Genomic DNA, 17321 nt, shown 5'->3' with positions numbered 1-17321 from the left:
CCAGGCCACATTATACAAAGTGAGAAAACTGAGGCTCAGAGAAGAGAAGTGACTTTCCCAAGTCCACACAGCAAGGTGGTAACAGGGCTGTAACTAGAAGCCTGTTTGTCTGACTGCATTCAGTGCTTTATCAACCCATGGGCTTGCCTTGTGGTTCCATTGGCCTCCTCTGTGATAGCATAATGAGAGAGCACTGTGATTACCATATATTTTAGTTGAACAAATTCCTACCGATATTTCAAATATAGTCCATATGCCTCTTCTAAACCTTCACATATTTATACTTTATTGTTATTTTCTAGGGTGTCAGATGCCTGATACATTCAATTCATGGTTTCTTATAACTCTACTTCATGTCTGGTAAGTGAGCAATTTAAGTGAAGTCACCAAATGTTTTTTTTTTTTTTTAAAACACTGCTGACTTGTTAAGGTATAGCCTTCAGCAGGGCTGATTATATGAAATCGCAGTTGTTCAGGCATTAAAAGCTGTTCCTTTCATTTTAATAACTGGTGTCTTGTAGCACATTTTTTTATTAAAGGTCAAAGCATAGTCCCAGAAAGAAACTAATATTTGTAGGATTTTCTCAAAGAACACCTAACCCAGTGAACAATGCTATCAGTATCTGTAAGAGACCCTATGAGCTTGGGTGGAAAATTCTTTCCCTTCGCTGTTTTAGGAAAGTTCACATTTACGTAAAAGTGGTTTGAATTGTGAGCATCCGTGGTCATTTTCATTGCTGGTCATCAGAAACCTATAACAAATTATAGCACTGACATTTACGCCTGTACCTCTAAAATGTGCATACAGGTTAGATTCATGCCAGTTTCGTTGCATGTAAAAATATTTAACACCTTAAACAGTGTATTTTTTCTTCAGCTGCAAATTAAGTAGCCAAAAAAATCAATTTTTCATCTAATGTTACACAGTATTAAAGGTCAGAAGGATATAGGAGAGACGTTGAAGTGGGGGCTGGGGACTATTTATTGAACTGCCAGATCTTGGGAAAGTAAATTCTTTAGAACTAAGTTTACTACTTTGACCGTAGTATCTGAGGAACGTGGGGAATGGTTGCCCTGTCAAAAGGACCCTTGTTTGAGACTGCCTTCAGCTGAGCTTTGCATCACAGGACTGACTACTATATAAAGACTTTTTGGTTTTGATCACCTCTGAAATATTTCTTCTGAACTCACATAGTCAGTGAGATTGGCTAAGGGGCCTAAGGTGGCAGTTCATGTTGTTTTTTCCTAAGCCGGTAGTTTGTTGAGTGTACACTGTGTCCTGGGCAGTTAGTAAGCTATGTCAGGAGGCTCACAGTCTAGTGAGGGAGATAAGACATATATAATAGTCAGTTATAAATTGGACTGGCTAAGTTCTATAATAAATCTGAGTAAGTAGTGCCTGTAGGATCACAGAGGAAGCTGCAACTATCAAAACCCTTGAAATGTGCCATGTCTTTTAGTCAGGCAGCTAAGAAGGCCAACCACCTTCTGTCTGAATGGCGATGGTTAGGAAAAGGTTCAGGGAGGGCAGCTGGATGTACTGAGAGGAAAACTACTTTTTCAAGAGGAGAGGATTGCAGAGGTGGCCCTGTGGAATTACTCACTGGAAAGGTGGGAGGGATGAGAGGAGGCTAGGCTGTTCCCAGAGGAGCTCAAAGATAATATTCAGAGTCAGAATGAAAGACTCTTTATTGCCCAATAGCCAGAGGTATCAGAGTGTTAGAGGGAGTGGATGGCAAAATAAAAAATATAATCCTTGTGACCACATCCCAACATCAATACCTGACTACTAGCAGCTGGGAGAACCTTGAAACTACTTGTAGTTCTTTCCAGTTAGCCACCATTTCCAAATGTGCCTGCTGAGCCTTCCTTGCTGAGGTTGGTTTAATTTCTCAGAGGAGTGGGGAGTACCACCACCAGTTAAGTAGGGGGAGGGAGGCCTGTCTATGCTTGGTGTCCCCTCCAACCTTCCTCCTTGGTTCTCATGATCTGCGGGCTTCGGTGGGATGAATCAGCAAACTAGTATTGTGTTAAGGACTGGGGGGCACTGGAGAGTAGGATATGACATGGTGTGCACCTTCAAGAAAATTAGTCGAGTGGAAAACAGGCACAGTACAATTGCCTGTAATGGATGGCAATGAAAAAAGTGCTGTGCCCAAGGCATAAGCAGATACTATGGAAGGATAAGGAGGTGTGACTAAATCCAAATTTGGTGGACGAGGGAGTATGTATTGGATAAAGAGTTGCTCTGTGGTAGAGGTGACATTTGAGATGTACCATGAAGGGTGAGTAGAATTTCTGTCAGAGAAAAGGGCATTTGAGTTGAGGGAATTATTAGGAGCAAAACATAGAACATGTACAAGAACATGGAGTATTTGAGGGCAGCCAAGTTGTCTGAAGCACTCAGGGCTGGTTTGTGGAGGAATGTAGTGGAAAGGGTCACCAGGAAGTTACTTTAGTGTCCAATTGTGCTATGATCCTCCAAGAAGAATTGGGGAAACTCTCTTCCAGGGGATAGGATTCTTAGAGGGAATAAGGGATCCACCCCGAGTCTGCAGAAAAGCTATGCTCTTCTAAGTCCTGTTTTCTTAGCCCGAAGCTCCAGGAGGGTAACTGAGGGATCACCAAATCCGGTATTACAGGGCTCAGTGGACTTGCTAGGGATGTGCAGGGTTGAAATACCTCCTGTGGGTGGTAGTGTGAGGGAGAGGTGGGGAGGCTTAGAAAGCAGTCATAAAAGTAGAATCCCCGCCCCCCACGGTGAAAAAAAAAAAAACCCACAAAACTAGAATACCCTGGCAGTGGACTTTACAGAAAGCTTGCTTAGGTTCCCAAGGGTGATGACTCCCTGTTGGTTCTCAGAATAGAGACAGGATTTCTCATATCCTGTTAGTTCCCTGGAAGAGGTGTTGATGTTTCCCTTATCCTGTCTGCTTTCTCTGGTTCCCAAGTTTTTATGTGTATTGGGATTTAGGACTGGGACCCCTCCAGTTCCTAGAAGGCCCTTATCAGTTGTGTATTCTTGTGAGCTTGCAGCTTCGGTGACTATGTGTCCTTTGTCTTTGCTGAACAAGATTAGTATTCACCATGGCTACTGAGAAAATGCTGAGAGAGGTTGCTGTGTGGGGTTTCCAGCATTCCCATGTGGACTTGATAAAAGCCAGCCTCCTCCTTTGTTCCCTGTCTGGGACAGTGGCATTGTGATCCATTCAGGTACCCACACCAGAAACCTGGGAAGCCTCCTTGACTTTTCCCTCACTCCCTTCATCTGGTCAGGCACCAGTTTCACCATCTGAAACTTTTTTGACCATGACCCATAGCAACAAATGCATTTTACCTTGCAATCCAGAACACACACATGCATCTGACACAAAAGTTTTATAAAACTTATCCTTACAATGTCAGATGATCTCTGATATTTTCTACTCCATTTGAATTCATTTAAAACAGAAATTCAAGATGTCACCCGCTAAATTGATTTCACTGGGTTACAAGTAACAGTACCTGAAAACTGGTGTTTGGTCTCCAACTTCCCTCTTCCTGTGCCATCGGTCTTCTCAATACAAATTGGATTAGTATACACACGCTCTCTCCTTAATATTCTCCATTGTTCTCAGGATAAAGTATGTTTCCTAGCATGGCATTCATATCCCACCAAATATGCCACCTTTACCACTCTCATCTGGTGCCGTTCTAGGTACCACTACCACCGTCACTCCCTCCCCTGCAAGAAAAAATTAAACTATGTAATAGCAATTTCAGGTCTTCTGCACAAAGCTTTCTTCTGCCTAGAAAGTCCTTCTCCTTCCTCTCCACCTGACAAACGCCTATTTTTTGTTCAATATCCAACTCAGATATCTCTGCTTTGAAGCCTTCCCTTCCCTCTGAAGGCAGAGTTAGTTCCTCTTCTGAGTTCCTTTAATATTTTTGATACCTCTCTTATAGCACTCGTCACATAACATTTTTATATTTTATCATATATGTATCAATCTTCCTTGTGGATGGTGAATTTATTGAGGCCAAGAATTATATTTATTTTCCTTTTGGAGAGATATGAAAATGAGGTATTTCTTCAGCTCAATAAATGTTGATTAAATAATTTATGGCCTCAGATCTGACTTGGCTCCTATGGCAGTTGGAAGGTTCGGGGCCACTGCCTGTTAGTGGCAAAAGCTCTGCACCTACTTAAGTTTCCCTGGGGGGTGAGATATATGTAGGTAGAATTTATGTTGGTGTTCTAAGTATTAATAGATTTGCAGAGACCCCCATTTTAAAATTTGTCATGAACACTAGTACGTTATAGATACAGAAATTAATTTTAGAAAATGGAATGGAACAAATAAAATTAGAATATGCCTATGATGGAGGTAGAGTGGAGAGGAAAATGCAGTTTGTATTTTTAAAAATTATTTTAAAGTCAGGTATATCATAAATATAATAACTACTGGGTCCCTTACAGTACTATTTTAAAAATTATTTACTTATATTATCTCACACATTCTTATAACTGCTTTATTCCTGTTTACATGAGAGATCAAAGACTGAGAGCCGTCAGAGAGCTTGGCCACAGAGCTAGTTAGTGCATGGTAGAGAGGAAATTCCAGTATGGGTCTGGCTAACTTCGAGTTGCTTTAGGTTGCTTTCCTCATTGGTAACTAAAACTACTGACGTATCTAATTAAATAATTATTTATTAGTATGAATAATATTTAATATTAGTAATACTATTTATTACTTAGTTAAGTACCTGCTTATTCTTAAACATAAATCCATAAAATTACAGCATTTGTTTTCTAATTGAACCTACGGTATGCAGCAGATTTGTTCCCTGCCCTCATAGGGCTGAGGGTGTGGGAGAAAAACCTGGAAGAAATCATTAATAAAATACAACTGGGATGGGTGCTGTGAGAGTAAGTGACAGGGCTCTGTGGGGGAAGAGGGATATATAACTTAGTTGAGGGGGTGTGGCTCACTCAGGGAGGGCTTCACTGAAGAGATGACATTTAAACTGACCCCTGAATAATGAGTAGAAGTTAGCAAGTCAAAGAGTGGATGAAAAAACATTGCAGGCAGTGGGACCTCATGGTTTTCCATCTTTTTACCAGCAGAGCCCTTTTTATAGCTGAGGTTTTATGCTCAGCCACAGTGTATGAATAGATAAAAGGATTGCTAATTGGGTTGAAGAAGTGGGAATGACCTCACTTCAGGTCTTCCCAACACGCCCACTGGTAAGGGACCCTTACGTAGCTCCCTGGAAACTCAGAGCACAGTTTAAAAACCGCAGATCTAGTCCAGCTCCCTCATTTTACAAATGGGGAGATGACCTTGGCAATTTTAAAGGATTTTTCACAGGCCTCTTTATCAGTAATGGAGGATCCAAGACCCAAATCCAAAACTGACTCTGCGAACTGCTCCTTCTGCAACACTTTGCTTCCTGTGTGATTGTCCCCTTTCGGTGGTTGTGGGATGGGAGTCTGTGGCCCTGAATTTGAACTGCATACCACCGACCAGCAACTGTGTTTCTTAGCACTCACTGTCTGTGTCCTGGGAGAGGCAACAAGTAAACCTGAAAATAGTACAGGGTGCCAAGGGCCGTGTTTGATAAGCAGACATACAGATCTTATGGAGCACAGGGAAGGCAGGCAGCCTGGGGATAGTCAAAGAAAGTAGTTGCATTGGCCCTCTGGGGTCTAGAACTAGAGGACATGGGGTCTTGAGGAGTTATTAGGAGAGGAAGAATTAATTGTAAACTACTTTTTAAGATGTCCTAAGTGAGAAAGAAAGATGAGAGGATGATCACTAGAGGAAGAAACAGGATGGAGTGGGGAAGCATTTTGTTATTTGTTTTTTGTTTTAAGATGAGGAAACACTAGAACATTTTTATAAGCCTAAGGGAAGAAGCCTCTGGGAACGAAGAGAAAGAAGTAAAGTATGGAGACGGAAGGGGTTGGAAAACAGACTGGGTCCAGTCTCAGTCCAGCCAGAGAACTGCGCTGGCAGACACTCCTGGCCTTTTCAAGAGGGCTCTTTAACACCACCACAGCAGTTCTGATGTAGCTGTAGGGCTTTCGAGCTCATGCTGGATTCCAGCAGCTCCAGACCTGCTGTATATGGTGAGCCCGGGCCATGTGCACATCCTCTCTCTGCCTCCCCCAGCCAGAGTCACTCTCTTTAAACCACACACACACACACACATGTAGCTTTTTTCCCAAACCAAATGCCTATGCAGCATCATTTTACCAACATTGCACAACCTAAGAGCACTGGTACCTGCTCCCCAGGAGCTTGTTCGTTATATTGGATCTGACAGGCAGGCCACAGGCCAGGTGTAGCTCTTGGAGGAGGCTCTCTGTCAGGTGAGATGGCTTAGGGAAGTGCCTTGCCCCACTTGTCTGTTTGCCCACAGACTGTCCTGTGGCCCCCATGCTCCCCACATAAAGGGTAGGCTTGGTGGGGAGGGAGTTTAGGAAACCATGTGGAGATAGCCGTGCACACAGCCCCAGGAAAGGGTCAGCGTGCCAGCTCACAAATAAATAAACTCACTCATTAGCACACTGCTGAGACTTGAGTGTGGCCGTGTCAGCTCTGCTTTCTTGGCCCCAGCCGGTGGCGGAGTAAGGCAAACAAGCTGTGTGAGTGTCCCTTTGGGATTCCTTCATAGCAGCCAGAGTGACAAACCTGCCCAAGTGCCCACTAGTCTTCACTGAATTCAAAATCAGATCCTCTCTGAGCGGCTTATAAACTACCATGAGGGAGAAACAAGACCAAAACACAACTGGCATTGTCAGAAGGCCCAAGCAGAGCAAGTGAGACAGCATGCTGAGAGCTGCCAGGACATGGCAGGAGGTCAGAGTCAGGAATAACAAGAATTCTTCCTTCCCAGATTTAGGCAGAGAGGAGGAAAGCGTGGCTAGGAAACTCTCCTTCCTTTGAACTCTGCAGGCAGTGTTGTCTTCCTCCGAGTCTGACCTAGCTGGAAGAGGCCCTTGGAGCTGTGCTGTCACAGGATGGGGAAGCAGTCAATACTGACACTGCCCTGGGAGGCACTGTGGCTTGAGGGAGAGAGGGGGAGCCCAGGCTTCACTCCAGCTCCCCTCTCCTTCACTGAGCAACCTTCAGGTACTTAACCTCCTCAGAGTGTCAGTTTTCTTTCCTGTGAAATGGGGACAGTTATACTTAGATGGTGATGTACGTTGAAAGAGATAGTGAATGAAAATGCATCTTACAGTGACAAGTCTCATATTAGAGGACTTAATAGACGGTAATAATCATTATTACTATTTGCCATAAGGCAAAATTTAAATCTTAGCCCTTTATATTTTGAGACTCCTAGTGAATGAGTCTTTCTTCCCTTTCCCCCTGTATTTTAGATATTAGAGAACCATCAGACTAGGGTTTTAACACTCCTTTTTTTCTTTACTTTGCTAACTGGGTTATTTGCTTTCCTTATATGTAAAAGAGATCAGTATTATTTATGAGGCACTGGAATCACTGAGAGACAAGGATAGTACTGTGAAGCTCAAAACCTCAATAATAAATTGTGGGTTAAGAACATCATCAGACTCGGGAGGGGCAACTGGAATTGCTCCTAAACAGAGGGTGGTTGATGCATAGATTAAGTCTATACTCGGAGTAGGTACTAAGTAGATACTTGTTAATGAATGATTAAATTAATTATTTAATACAAGAATTTAAAAATTACTAGATTGTCTCTTTCTAAAAAGACTAAAAACTAGACTTTATTTTTTAGAGCAGTTTTAGGTTTGAGTGGAATATTGTAAAGTTTCTTTTTAAAGTTTCTTTTGCATCCTTAAGGGCAATTTTTTTTTTTTTTTTTTACACGGACCTCTCACTGTTGTGGCCTCTCCCGTTGCGGAGCACAGGCTCCGGACGCGCAGGCTCAGCGGCCATGGCTCACGGGCCCAGCCACTCTGCGGCACGTGGGATCCTCCTGGACCGGGGCACAAACCCGTGTCCCCTGCATCGGCAGGCGAACTCTCAACCACTGCGCCACCAGGGAAGCCCAAGGGCAATTTTTATTATGTTTTAGCATTGAAGTCTCCCCTCTCCCCCTTCCTCTTTCCCCCCAGAACAGCTCTGAAATTATGAAGTTTAATCAGTAGCAAAATGTAATTTGACCCCTCAACATTTAATTTAAGCATTTATTATGAGGAATACATCCGTGATGTAAATTGAAGTAAAGCTGTCCTGATCTTTTATTTAAACCTAGTATTCTCAATTGTGGAATAGTTTACTTAATGGCTCAAATATTATTGTATGGTCAGAGCCTGTGACACGTGTTGGCTTTGTTTTGTAGGGGGTACCAGGACCATCAAATCTTTTTTGTTTACCATTTTGAACTTGTTTTACTCATTTTCTTTTCACCTTCCAACATACTTTAACCTATTCTGGATCATTCAGGAGGTCCTGATAACTCTTTTTCTAAAAAAAAAAAAAAAAAATTTATTTATTTTTTTGGCTGTGCTGGGTCTTAGTTGCTGCATGCCAGATCTAGTTCCCTGACCAGGGATCGAACCCGGGCCCCATGCATTTGGAGCACAGAGTCTTAACCACTGGACCACCAGGGAAGTCCCGGTTCTGATAACTCTCAACTGTATTTTGCCAGGCTGCCTTCTTTGAGTTGTACTCGTAGCTATAGCCTCCATGTTGAACTGCTGTTGTGTTTATTTTAAATACATTTTTAGGTTCTTTCCTTTTAGTCTGCCCCCAGTTACTTTTTGCTGTTGTAGGTGTGTTTGCCTCAGGTTAGCCAGTCTTTTCCCTTCTGGTATTTTATTTCTAATATGATGTTAGTTTTGAAACTTAAATTATTGCCCTTGTGAGGATTAAATGAAAAAGTAAATGGATTCTGGAAGGTTCGTTCTAGTCATTAAAAGAGGCATAAAAACAGTCTAACTCTGGGATCAGATTATCAGGGTTCAGATCCCAGCTTTGACACTTAACAAGTTTTGTAACTCTGGGCACGTTACTTCTGTAAGACTCAGTTTCCTCAGCTGTAAGGTGGGGACAGGAAGAATACCAACCTCCGATAGTTGTTGTAAGGATTAAATGAAATAATGTATCTGAATCACTTAGCACAGTGCCTGGCACGTAGTTGTGTTAGCTGTTAATTACAGCACTTGTCCATTTTTGCTATTAAAGGGTTTTTTTTTTGCTTTTTTCCTATTTCTTAGTCTTATTAGAATAGGAAAAAATTGCCAGATAAGCTGAATTCAGCCTGGATCAGATGTTACCCTAACAACTGCTAAATAAATTACTACAACTCTATTATCCTAAAAAGGGTTTCACTGGGGTGACTGTAGTATCTATGGATGGAGCACAGAGTTGGAGTTGAGATTTCTTCACCACCATCCTTCTGTAACAGATTGTTTTTTCAACATAAGAAGAGTGTGTGTAGAATGCTACCATTGTGGAAAATGGGGAGAAAAGGGAAGCTACTATTTATGTAAAAAGAGTACATATACACTAAGTTGGTATATATATATAGATTACACGTGGAAGGTTTCCTAAGAAGCTGCTAACTGTGGTTGCCTTAGGGAGAGGAACCTGGTGATTGGGAGATGTGGGTAGGAAGGGGACTTAACATTCTTTTTAACATGTGCATGTATTATCTATTCAAAACATTTACTAAACAAAGAAAGGAGTAGACTGAACTTGTAGGCTTCAAGGTTAGGTACCCTAAGAATTGACCTTCAGCTTGATCTGGACATTCCAGGCAGCTGACTGTCTAAGATGTGGGCCCCAGCCTTCAGCTATGCTTTTTCCTTGAAGAGGACAAACACAAAAGTTCTTCACAACAAGATGACTTTTCTGTCCTTAACTACCTAGAGAATTTGATTCACAAATTCAGGACAAAAATAAGTTGAGCCTTTAGTTAGCTGAGTTTGGTGATGGTGGATGAATGGGCAGCCCTGTGGATCAGAATCTTATTTTCCCAGTAGAACTCATGGTTATCTTCACTACACTTCCTGTTGATGAGAAGACTGATTGTTTTGATTTTATAACTTTATGTGAGATGAAATTTACTGTAGAACTTTATATTTGATAGTGTTTTCAAATTGTCATCAATTGTCTAACAGAACTAATTAGGTACGGTGTTTTAGGAATAATTAGAATTTGCCCTTCTTTCATTTATCAGGCTTGAATCTATATTTTTTAAGCTCTTAGTATCAGCAAAATTAGGTGCAGGTTGCAGCAAACTTTGCTGTTGCATTTCTCTCAAAAGGTAGATGTACACTTAATTTAAATTTCTGGATCAGACAATTGTAAATACCATAGTTCTACTGAAGTAAATATTCACCAAATTTGTCATTTTTCAGCCTTGGAAAGAAAGGGTTTCCAGCTGGGAAGAAAGAAAGGGTTAACTTCTGAGAGACTTATCTGTTCTTAAAGCCAAGGTCTTATTACACCCCTAATCTTATTACACCCCTTCTTCCTGAAAAACATTCAGTGGCTCTCCTTTGTCTGCTGAGTGAAGTCCAGACTTTTCAGCATGACATTTAAAAGCCCTTCATGACCTTTCTGGCATATTTTTCTGTTTCCTATACTTCCCTTCCACAAAATCTAGGTATTGTCCCTGTCCATGTGCTGAGCTTTCCATGGCCCTGTCTTTGTTCATAATGTTCCATCTGCTGGAAATTCTCTTTATCTTTTATCTGTCCACCTGCAGCTCACCTTTCCAAGCCCCAGGTACAATGTTTCATTTTCTGTGAAGCTTTCCCTGATCCCACTCAGCCAAGAGTAATCCTCTCAAACTCCATTGCACTTTGTGTTCCTCTCGGGACACTTACTGCATTCTCTCTTAGGGCTCTTGTCTCCCCTAAGGAGACCAACTGCTCCTTGGACTCTTGTTAACCATCACTCTAATCTCCACACAGTAGGAACTCAATTTATGTCCATTGAGTGAATTAAGTGTCAGTCAGCATCTTGAAAGTATCTTCAATTTGCTTTACCTTTTCAACCCAGATAACCATTTGACTGTAAGGGCTATAAAACAAACTGCTCTGAAACAAAAAACACTTCACTCCATGTTGATATAGTTAGTAAGTTTATGGTCTGAGAAAATCTGTGCCTTTTAAACCTCAGAGGGCAGGTGTATTAACAAACTACAGAATTTTCATATAAATGAAGAATTCCATTACCTCACTATTGGTGTTGTTGAATTGGCCTCTGACGACACTTAAGCATCAAAACACACAGCGTCTTTTCAGGTGGAGAGGCTAACTTTGGTTAACTTTAAGAAAAATATTATGAAAAAGGACTGTTGAACTTTCCCCAGTTTGTTTCTGCCTGGAATATGCTCTATATCATATAAAGTGGCCAAGTCTTTTTCCATGACCTGTTTTTATTGTCACAAAGTGTTATTTCTTAGGCACTAACTGGGTTCAGAGGTTACAAATTTAGAATCACAGCATCAGCAAATCCCGAGGTTGGAAGGGACTTTAGAAATCGCATAGTCAGCCTTCCATCAGATAGGTAGCTGAGTTGCAAATTCTCTACTTTTTGAGGTCATCCATTACATTATTCAAATCTTCAGAAACTCCCCTATTAGAAAGTTTTTACTTTCAGCATTCAATGTTGAGTAGTTTTTCTCCCTCTGTGACCCACCCATTCATTCTGATTCTACCTTTTGGATAAACAGTCTAATCACTTTTCTGCAATATTTAAGGCAACTGTCCTGTTTTTCTCCAGGTTAAATATCTTCTGATCTTACAACTCTTCCTCTTGTCTCTTAAAATATAATGTTCAAAACTGTCGACAGTATTCCAAGTAGAGTCTGACGTGTGCTGAATAGAACAAAAATCTCACTTTGTACATGAAGATATTATATTTGCATTACTGTTTCTAAAATCACATTAATTTGGGGGGCAACCATATCACCTTCTTGACTCCCCTTCAGTGTATACTGTCAACGTAAGCCAGTAAGGCTTTTTCACACATAGGTGGGCATGACTCACCAATCCTGTACCTCTACAGCTGTTCTTTTAGACCCAAGTGCAGGATCTAGATTTATCCCTGTTAGATTTAGCCCATTGAAACAGTCTGTTGAAGTATTTTTGGTTCATGGTTGGGTCATCCAACATATTTGTCTTCCTGCCCAGCTTCTTGCAATCTACAAATTTGATAAGTATGTTTTCTTTTCTCCATCTTAGTCATTAACAGAGATGTTGAGGCAGGCCAGGCTGGAATCATTCCATTGGACCTTACTATTGCTAGTAGATTTAAATGGGCAGGATTAATTGTGTATGGAGATAGAATTGTCGGTTTAGACTGAATACTCCATAATTATAGTAGGAGTTGTCTTTTAGGTGAGTAGTCCTATTGTAGCTGCTTAATAACTATTTAACAAGAGATAATAGAAATACGTGTGGTCATAAGAATGAGATTAGGAGCTATCTTGGAAAGTTGGTGACCCTGTTTATAGTCTTATGTAAGGTCTTAAGCAGAGAGCATTCTGGACTGATTAGAGGCAATGTGGTATAGGGGAAAGAGCCCTAAACTTGGCCCTGAGATGTTTTATTCATTTATTTATTCAGAAAATATATATTGAGTGCATACTATACTTAAGCCCTAGATATACAATGATTTTAAAAAAAACCCAGACTTGATGTCTGCCTTCAATGGAACTTACATTCTAATGGGGGAAACAATTTGATAATTATACAGATGAAATCATAATACTTTCTGTCATCTATATTCTGGACGGGTACTATCCAACAGAAATATAATGCAAGTCACACATTTAAAAGTTGCTAGTAGCTCCATTTAAAAAAGTGAAAAGAAAAAAAATGAAACTAATTTTAATAATAGGTTTTCTTTAACTCAATATACCTGATAATATTTCAACATGTAAGCAATGTAAAAAATTTGAGATATTTACATTCTTTTTTCCTGAACTAGATCTTTGACATCTTAAACTTATACCACATCTCAGTTTGAACTAGCCATATTTAAGGTGTTCAGTAGCCACATGTAGCTAGTGGCGTCCATATGGGACAGCTCAGTACTACTATACCCACCTTTATAGACTGCTCTGTGGTGTTGGGCACATCATTTTCCTTCTTTAGAACTCCTGTTTTCATCAGTAAAATGAAGGATTCAGACTTATCTTTAAACAACTAAAAGTGGTCCCTTTCATGTATGAGGGAGCCTTCTGAGGTGCTCTAAATAATCTATGTCTTGATGTGAGTGGTACTTACATGGGTGTATATTATATGTAAAAATTCATCAAGCTGTACACTTAAGATTTATGTACGTTTCAGTATTTATAGCTCAATAAAAGATTTTTTTTAATCACTTCTAGTTTTTTGATTCTGTGCCCTTTGATAAAATGACTCAGATGAGCTGACCTTCCGTGGAAATGAGTGATGTGAAAAATGCAAACAGCCAGTGACTCTTTATGTCTTCTTCCCACCCAGGATGTGTCTAGTCCGAATGAAGCAGGAAGGCCGGAGTGGGAAATACATGTGTCGTATCATAGTTCATTTTATGTGGGAGGATGTTGAGCAGCGTGGCAGAATCATGGGGGTAAGTGAATGCTATCAGATTCTGGTCCTGGAAAACTCCAATGAGGGGTTGCCTGACTGGAGTTGAAGTTTTATCTGTTCTAGAATGGCCTGATGTCAAGTGGTAATTCACCTAGTCACTTCTGCCTCTATGAAGACTGGCATGCTACAGACACTTTATTTATGTATTTGCCCACATTACCATGCTTTGTCAGTGTGAGTACATCCTATGTACAGAGATGGGATTATTAAGTCCAAATCATGGTGATAGGAGGGATGGATTTGGTAAACAGATAAAATCAAATAATAATAATCCAGTTTTAGGACACTTTGCCTTTGATACCAGTTCAGTGTGTCAGTTCACAATTAGTTTGGATGGAAAGACCCTGGCATGGGGCCTGCACTGTGCTCAAGAACTTAAAAACAAGCTTCTTGATCACTGACAACCTAGAATACTTTGGCAAGGTATCTACTGAAAAGGTACATTAGTATATTTAATAACCTGAGAAAGGAGAATATATAGTATGTATATAACAGAATATGATGACAATAGAAAGCCAAAACCAAAACATTAGGATACAATTGGTTATATAAATAGTAATCTCCTCCTTTGTGTATATTGTGTATTTTGTGTATCTAGACCGTGTTTTAGTAGATTGTAGTTCCTTGTTTTTTTCCCATATCATTGCCTCCTAGCTTGGGAGCATCTAAAGCCAAACCGTCAGACAGGGTCACAAAATGGGTTAATCTGGTTTCTTTCATTACAGCACAAAGTTCTGTGGTTTTGCGTGTATATATTTTATCATATATGATATCATCCTCTATGCACTTAAATGCAACTTTTTTTTTTACTCAACAATATATCTTAGAGATCTTTCCATGCTGCATGGGAATTAAGTGGGAGATCTCCCACGTCTTACTTTTATCTACTATAATTATTTTCACACACTTCCTGTGTTATTGTCTGATGGTATCATGTGCTCACTCTATGTGTGAAATTATAGTCTTTGAGACTAAATCATGGAAATGATGGTTGCCTGCTGAGAATCTGGATTGAGGGTATTTTCAGATTCTCATGACTTTGGAGGAAATGCATGTATAGAAAGCACAGTAGACATGAGTTCATCTTTTTATTTATTTTTTTAAATTGCTTAGTAATTTATTTATTATTATTATTTTTTTTACATCTTTATTGGAGTATAATTGCTTTACAATGGTGTGTTAGTTTCTGCTTTATAACAAAGTGAATCAGTTATACATATGTTCCCATATCTCTTCCCTCTTGCGTCTCCCTCCCTCCCACCCTCCCTATCCCACCCCTCCAGGCGGTCACAAAGCACCCAGCTGATCTCCCTGTGCTATGGGGCTGCTTCCCACTAGCTATCTACCTTACATTTGGTAGTGTATATATGTCCATGCCTCTCTCTCGCTTTGTCACAGCTTACCCTTCCCCCTCCCCATATCCTCAAGTCCATTCTCTAGTAGGTCTGTGTCTTTATTCCTGTCTTACCCCTAGGTTCTTCATGACATTTTTTTTTCTTAAATTCCATATATATGTGTTAGCATACGGTATTTATCGTTCTCTTTCTGACTTCACTCTGTGTGACAGACTCTAGGTCTATCCACCTCATTACAAATAGCTCGATTTCGTTTCGGGTTCATCTTTAGATAGCTTCACTGACATTTACATGCCTTTCTCTGGGACAGCAGACCATTAGCATTTCTGTTCATTCTAAGAAGATGATAGCATATTTCAAAGTTTTAGCTGCTGTCATCATCATCTTCTTCATCATAATCATTATAATCATCTGTTTTGGAGTTGGTATTCACCTGTGTTTGTAACTACACTCTTTGCTTCCTTCTTCATTTTTCTCACTGTCATACCTTACTGCTGTTTAGCTGCCCAGAGTGGGATCAGCAGTCTTTAAGCTCTTCAACCAGCTGAGTGTTCCACATGCCCTCAAGTACTTACTACTCAACTCTGTGGCAGCTCACAGTGGATATACAGTAGTGCTGGCAGTCTCAAATCATCCCATTTAATGATGACCAGTGATACCCCCTGGCCAGCCAAAGCCTCGGCTGACTGCCATGCAGTTACACAGTAGTTCTTCTATGAGTTAGTCTGTTTTCTTATCACTGTTGATTAAACTCTGCTGGAAGTGGGACCACTAGAGCCATGTGGACCACAGCTGTCCCCAACTGAATAGCTTAATGAGTCATAGGTTGCCAATTCCTGGACCACAGGAACCTTTTACTCTACCCCACCTCCACCCCCAAATGGATTTCCTTTGGGACCTACATATATATATCTCCATCACAAGGTTCAACAATTTGAACCTTCTCCCATGTTACTTTATAATGTCCCTTCTGCTTGACTGTATGCTATATAAAGGCACGAAACCTGTCTTATCCAGTTTTTTGTTTACACAGTAAACATTGGATAAATAAATACTTGTTGAATGAATGAATAAATTGAACTTCAGCCTCTGAAATTCTGTTTTAAAGCCAACTTATTTGTCACATAGATCATACTCGGTTTATTAGTCTCTGGTCCAGGTGTACGTCAATGCAGTCCTGCAGAAATTAGCCTTTCTTTTTTTTTTCTCCCATTTTCTCCAACCATTTTTTTTAATCTCAATTGTTCTACATATGATGCTGTTCTATAGTGAAGTGTGTTAGACCACCATTTCTCAAACTTTAATGAGCCTACAGTTCACCTGGGGATCTTGTTAAAATACAAATTCTGATTCAGTAGGTTTTCAGTGAGGCCAGAGAGTCTACATTTCTAAAAAGCTTTGGGTGATGCCAGTTCCACTGGTGGGGCTGGGTGGGGAGAGGGGCAACCACACGTTGAATAGCAGGGTTTCAGATGATCCATAATGCTCCCCAAGTATAGACTCTTAAATTTGTCTTCATGAACAGAAATGCCAAGCTCAAGTTTAGTTACAAAGACTGTAAATAAAAGATGATATAAAAATAATAGAGGGACTTCCCTGGTGGCGCAGTGGTTAAGAATCTGCCTGCCAATGCAGGGGACACGGGTTTGATCCCTGATCTGGGAAGATCCCACATGCCGTGGAGCAACTAAGCTGGTGCACCACAACTTCTGAGCCCGCGCGCCTAGAGCCCGTGCTCCGCGAGCAACAAGAGAAGCCACCACAGTGAGAAGCCCGCGCACTGCAGCAAAGAGTAGCCTCCGCTCGCCGCAACTAGAGAAACCCCGCACGCAGCAATGAAGACCCAACACAGCCAATAAATAAATAAATAAATTTATAAAAAATAATAAAGATTTCAAAGAGTTGGGGAATTAATATTATTACGTTTCTGTTATAACTGATTTGCTCCTCCCTTTCCAACCTCATGCTATAAACAGACACCCTTTTTACAGGCAAGAAAATTATATATTAGCCACTTCTCAGTTGTTAGTGTGACTGTGTGTGTGTAGAGGGGACATCAGTCTTTGGCGTTTGTACAACCTAAAGAAATGAGAAGGTTAGGCTGGAGAAGAATGGCATGTGGCTGGAGAAAAGTAGCAGCCAGAGGGAGCCAGTCTGGCCTGGTTCTGACCCTGGCTGGCAAGTCTTTTCTCTTCTCCTTGCTTCAGTTTCTTGGTTAAAAAAAAAAACTTGGGGGGTGGGTGACTACATGATTTCCAAGTTTCTTTTCAGCTTTGAAAACCTATGATGTGAAGGTGGTAATTTGCAAATCTATTTCTGTGTTACTTGGCATCTTTAAGAAAACTCATATAAAAAGTAGAATTTATAAGACTGATCAATGTAGTGGTGATTTTTCTTAT

General features: G+C 40.6%; 1 protein-coding gene and 1 non-coding gene across 2 annotated transcripts in view; one reads left to right on the top strand and one right to left on the bottom strand.

Moving 5' to 3' along the window:
• UQCC1 (ubiquinol-cytochrome c reductase complex assembly factor 1) overlaps positions 1–17321 on the top strand; it is a 90082-nt gene that overhangs the window by 33401 nt on the left and 39360 nt on the right. The window contains exons 6-7 of the mRNA XM_065892404.1: positions 303–360; positions 13439–13547. Of these exons, the coding sequence (XP_065748476.1) occupies positions 303–360; positions 13439–13547 (167 nt within the window). The remainder of the gene's footprint in view (positions 1–302; positions 361–13438; positions 13548–17321) is intronic.
• Positions 8515–8587, bottom strand: TRNAW-CCA (transfer RNA tryptophan (anticodon CCA)). Its single transcript has one exon. It is a non-coding gene; the product is annotated as a tRNA-Trp (tRNA).

Source organism: Phocoena phocoena, chromosome 15, assembly GCF_963924675.1.
Source record: "Phocoena phocoena chromosome 15, mPhoPho1.1, whole genome shotgun sequence".
In the NCBI taxonomy this organism is placed as follows: domain Eukaryota; kingdom Metazoa; phylum Chordata; class Mammalia; order Artiodactyla; family Phocoenidae; genus Phocoena; species Phocoena phocoena.
Note: the sequence above shows the minus strand (reverse complement) of the source record. Positions and strands in the feature narration are given on the sequence as shown.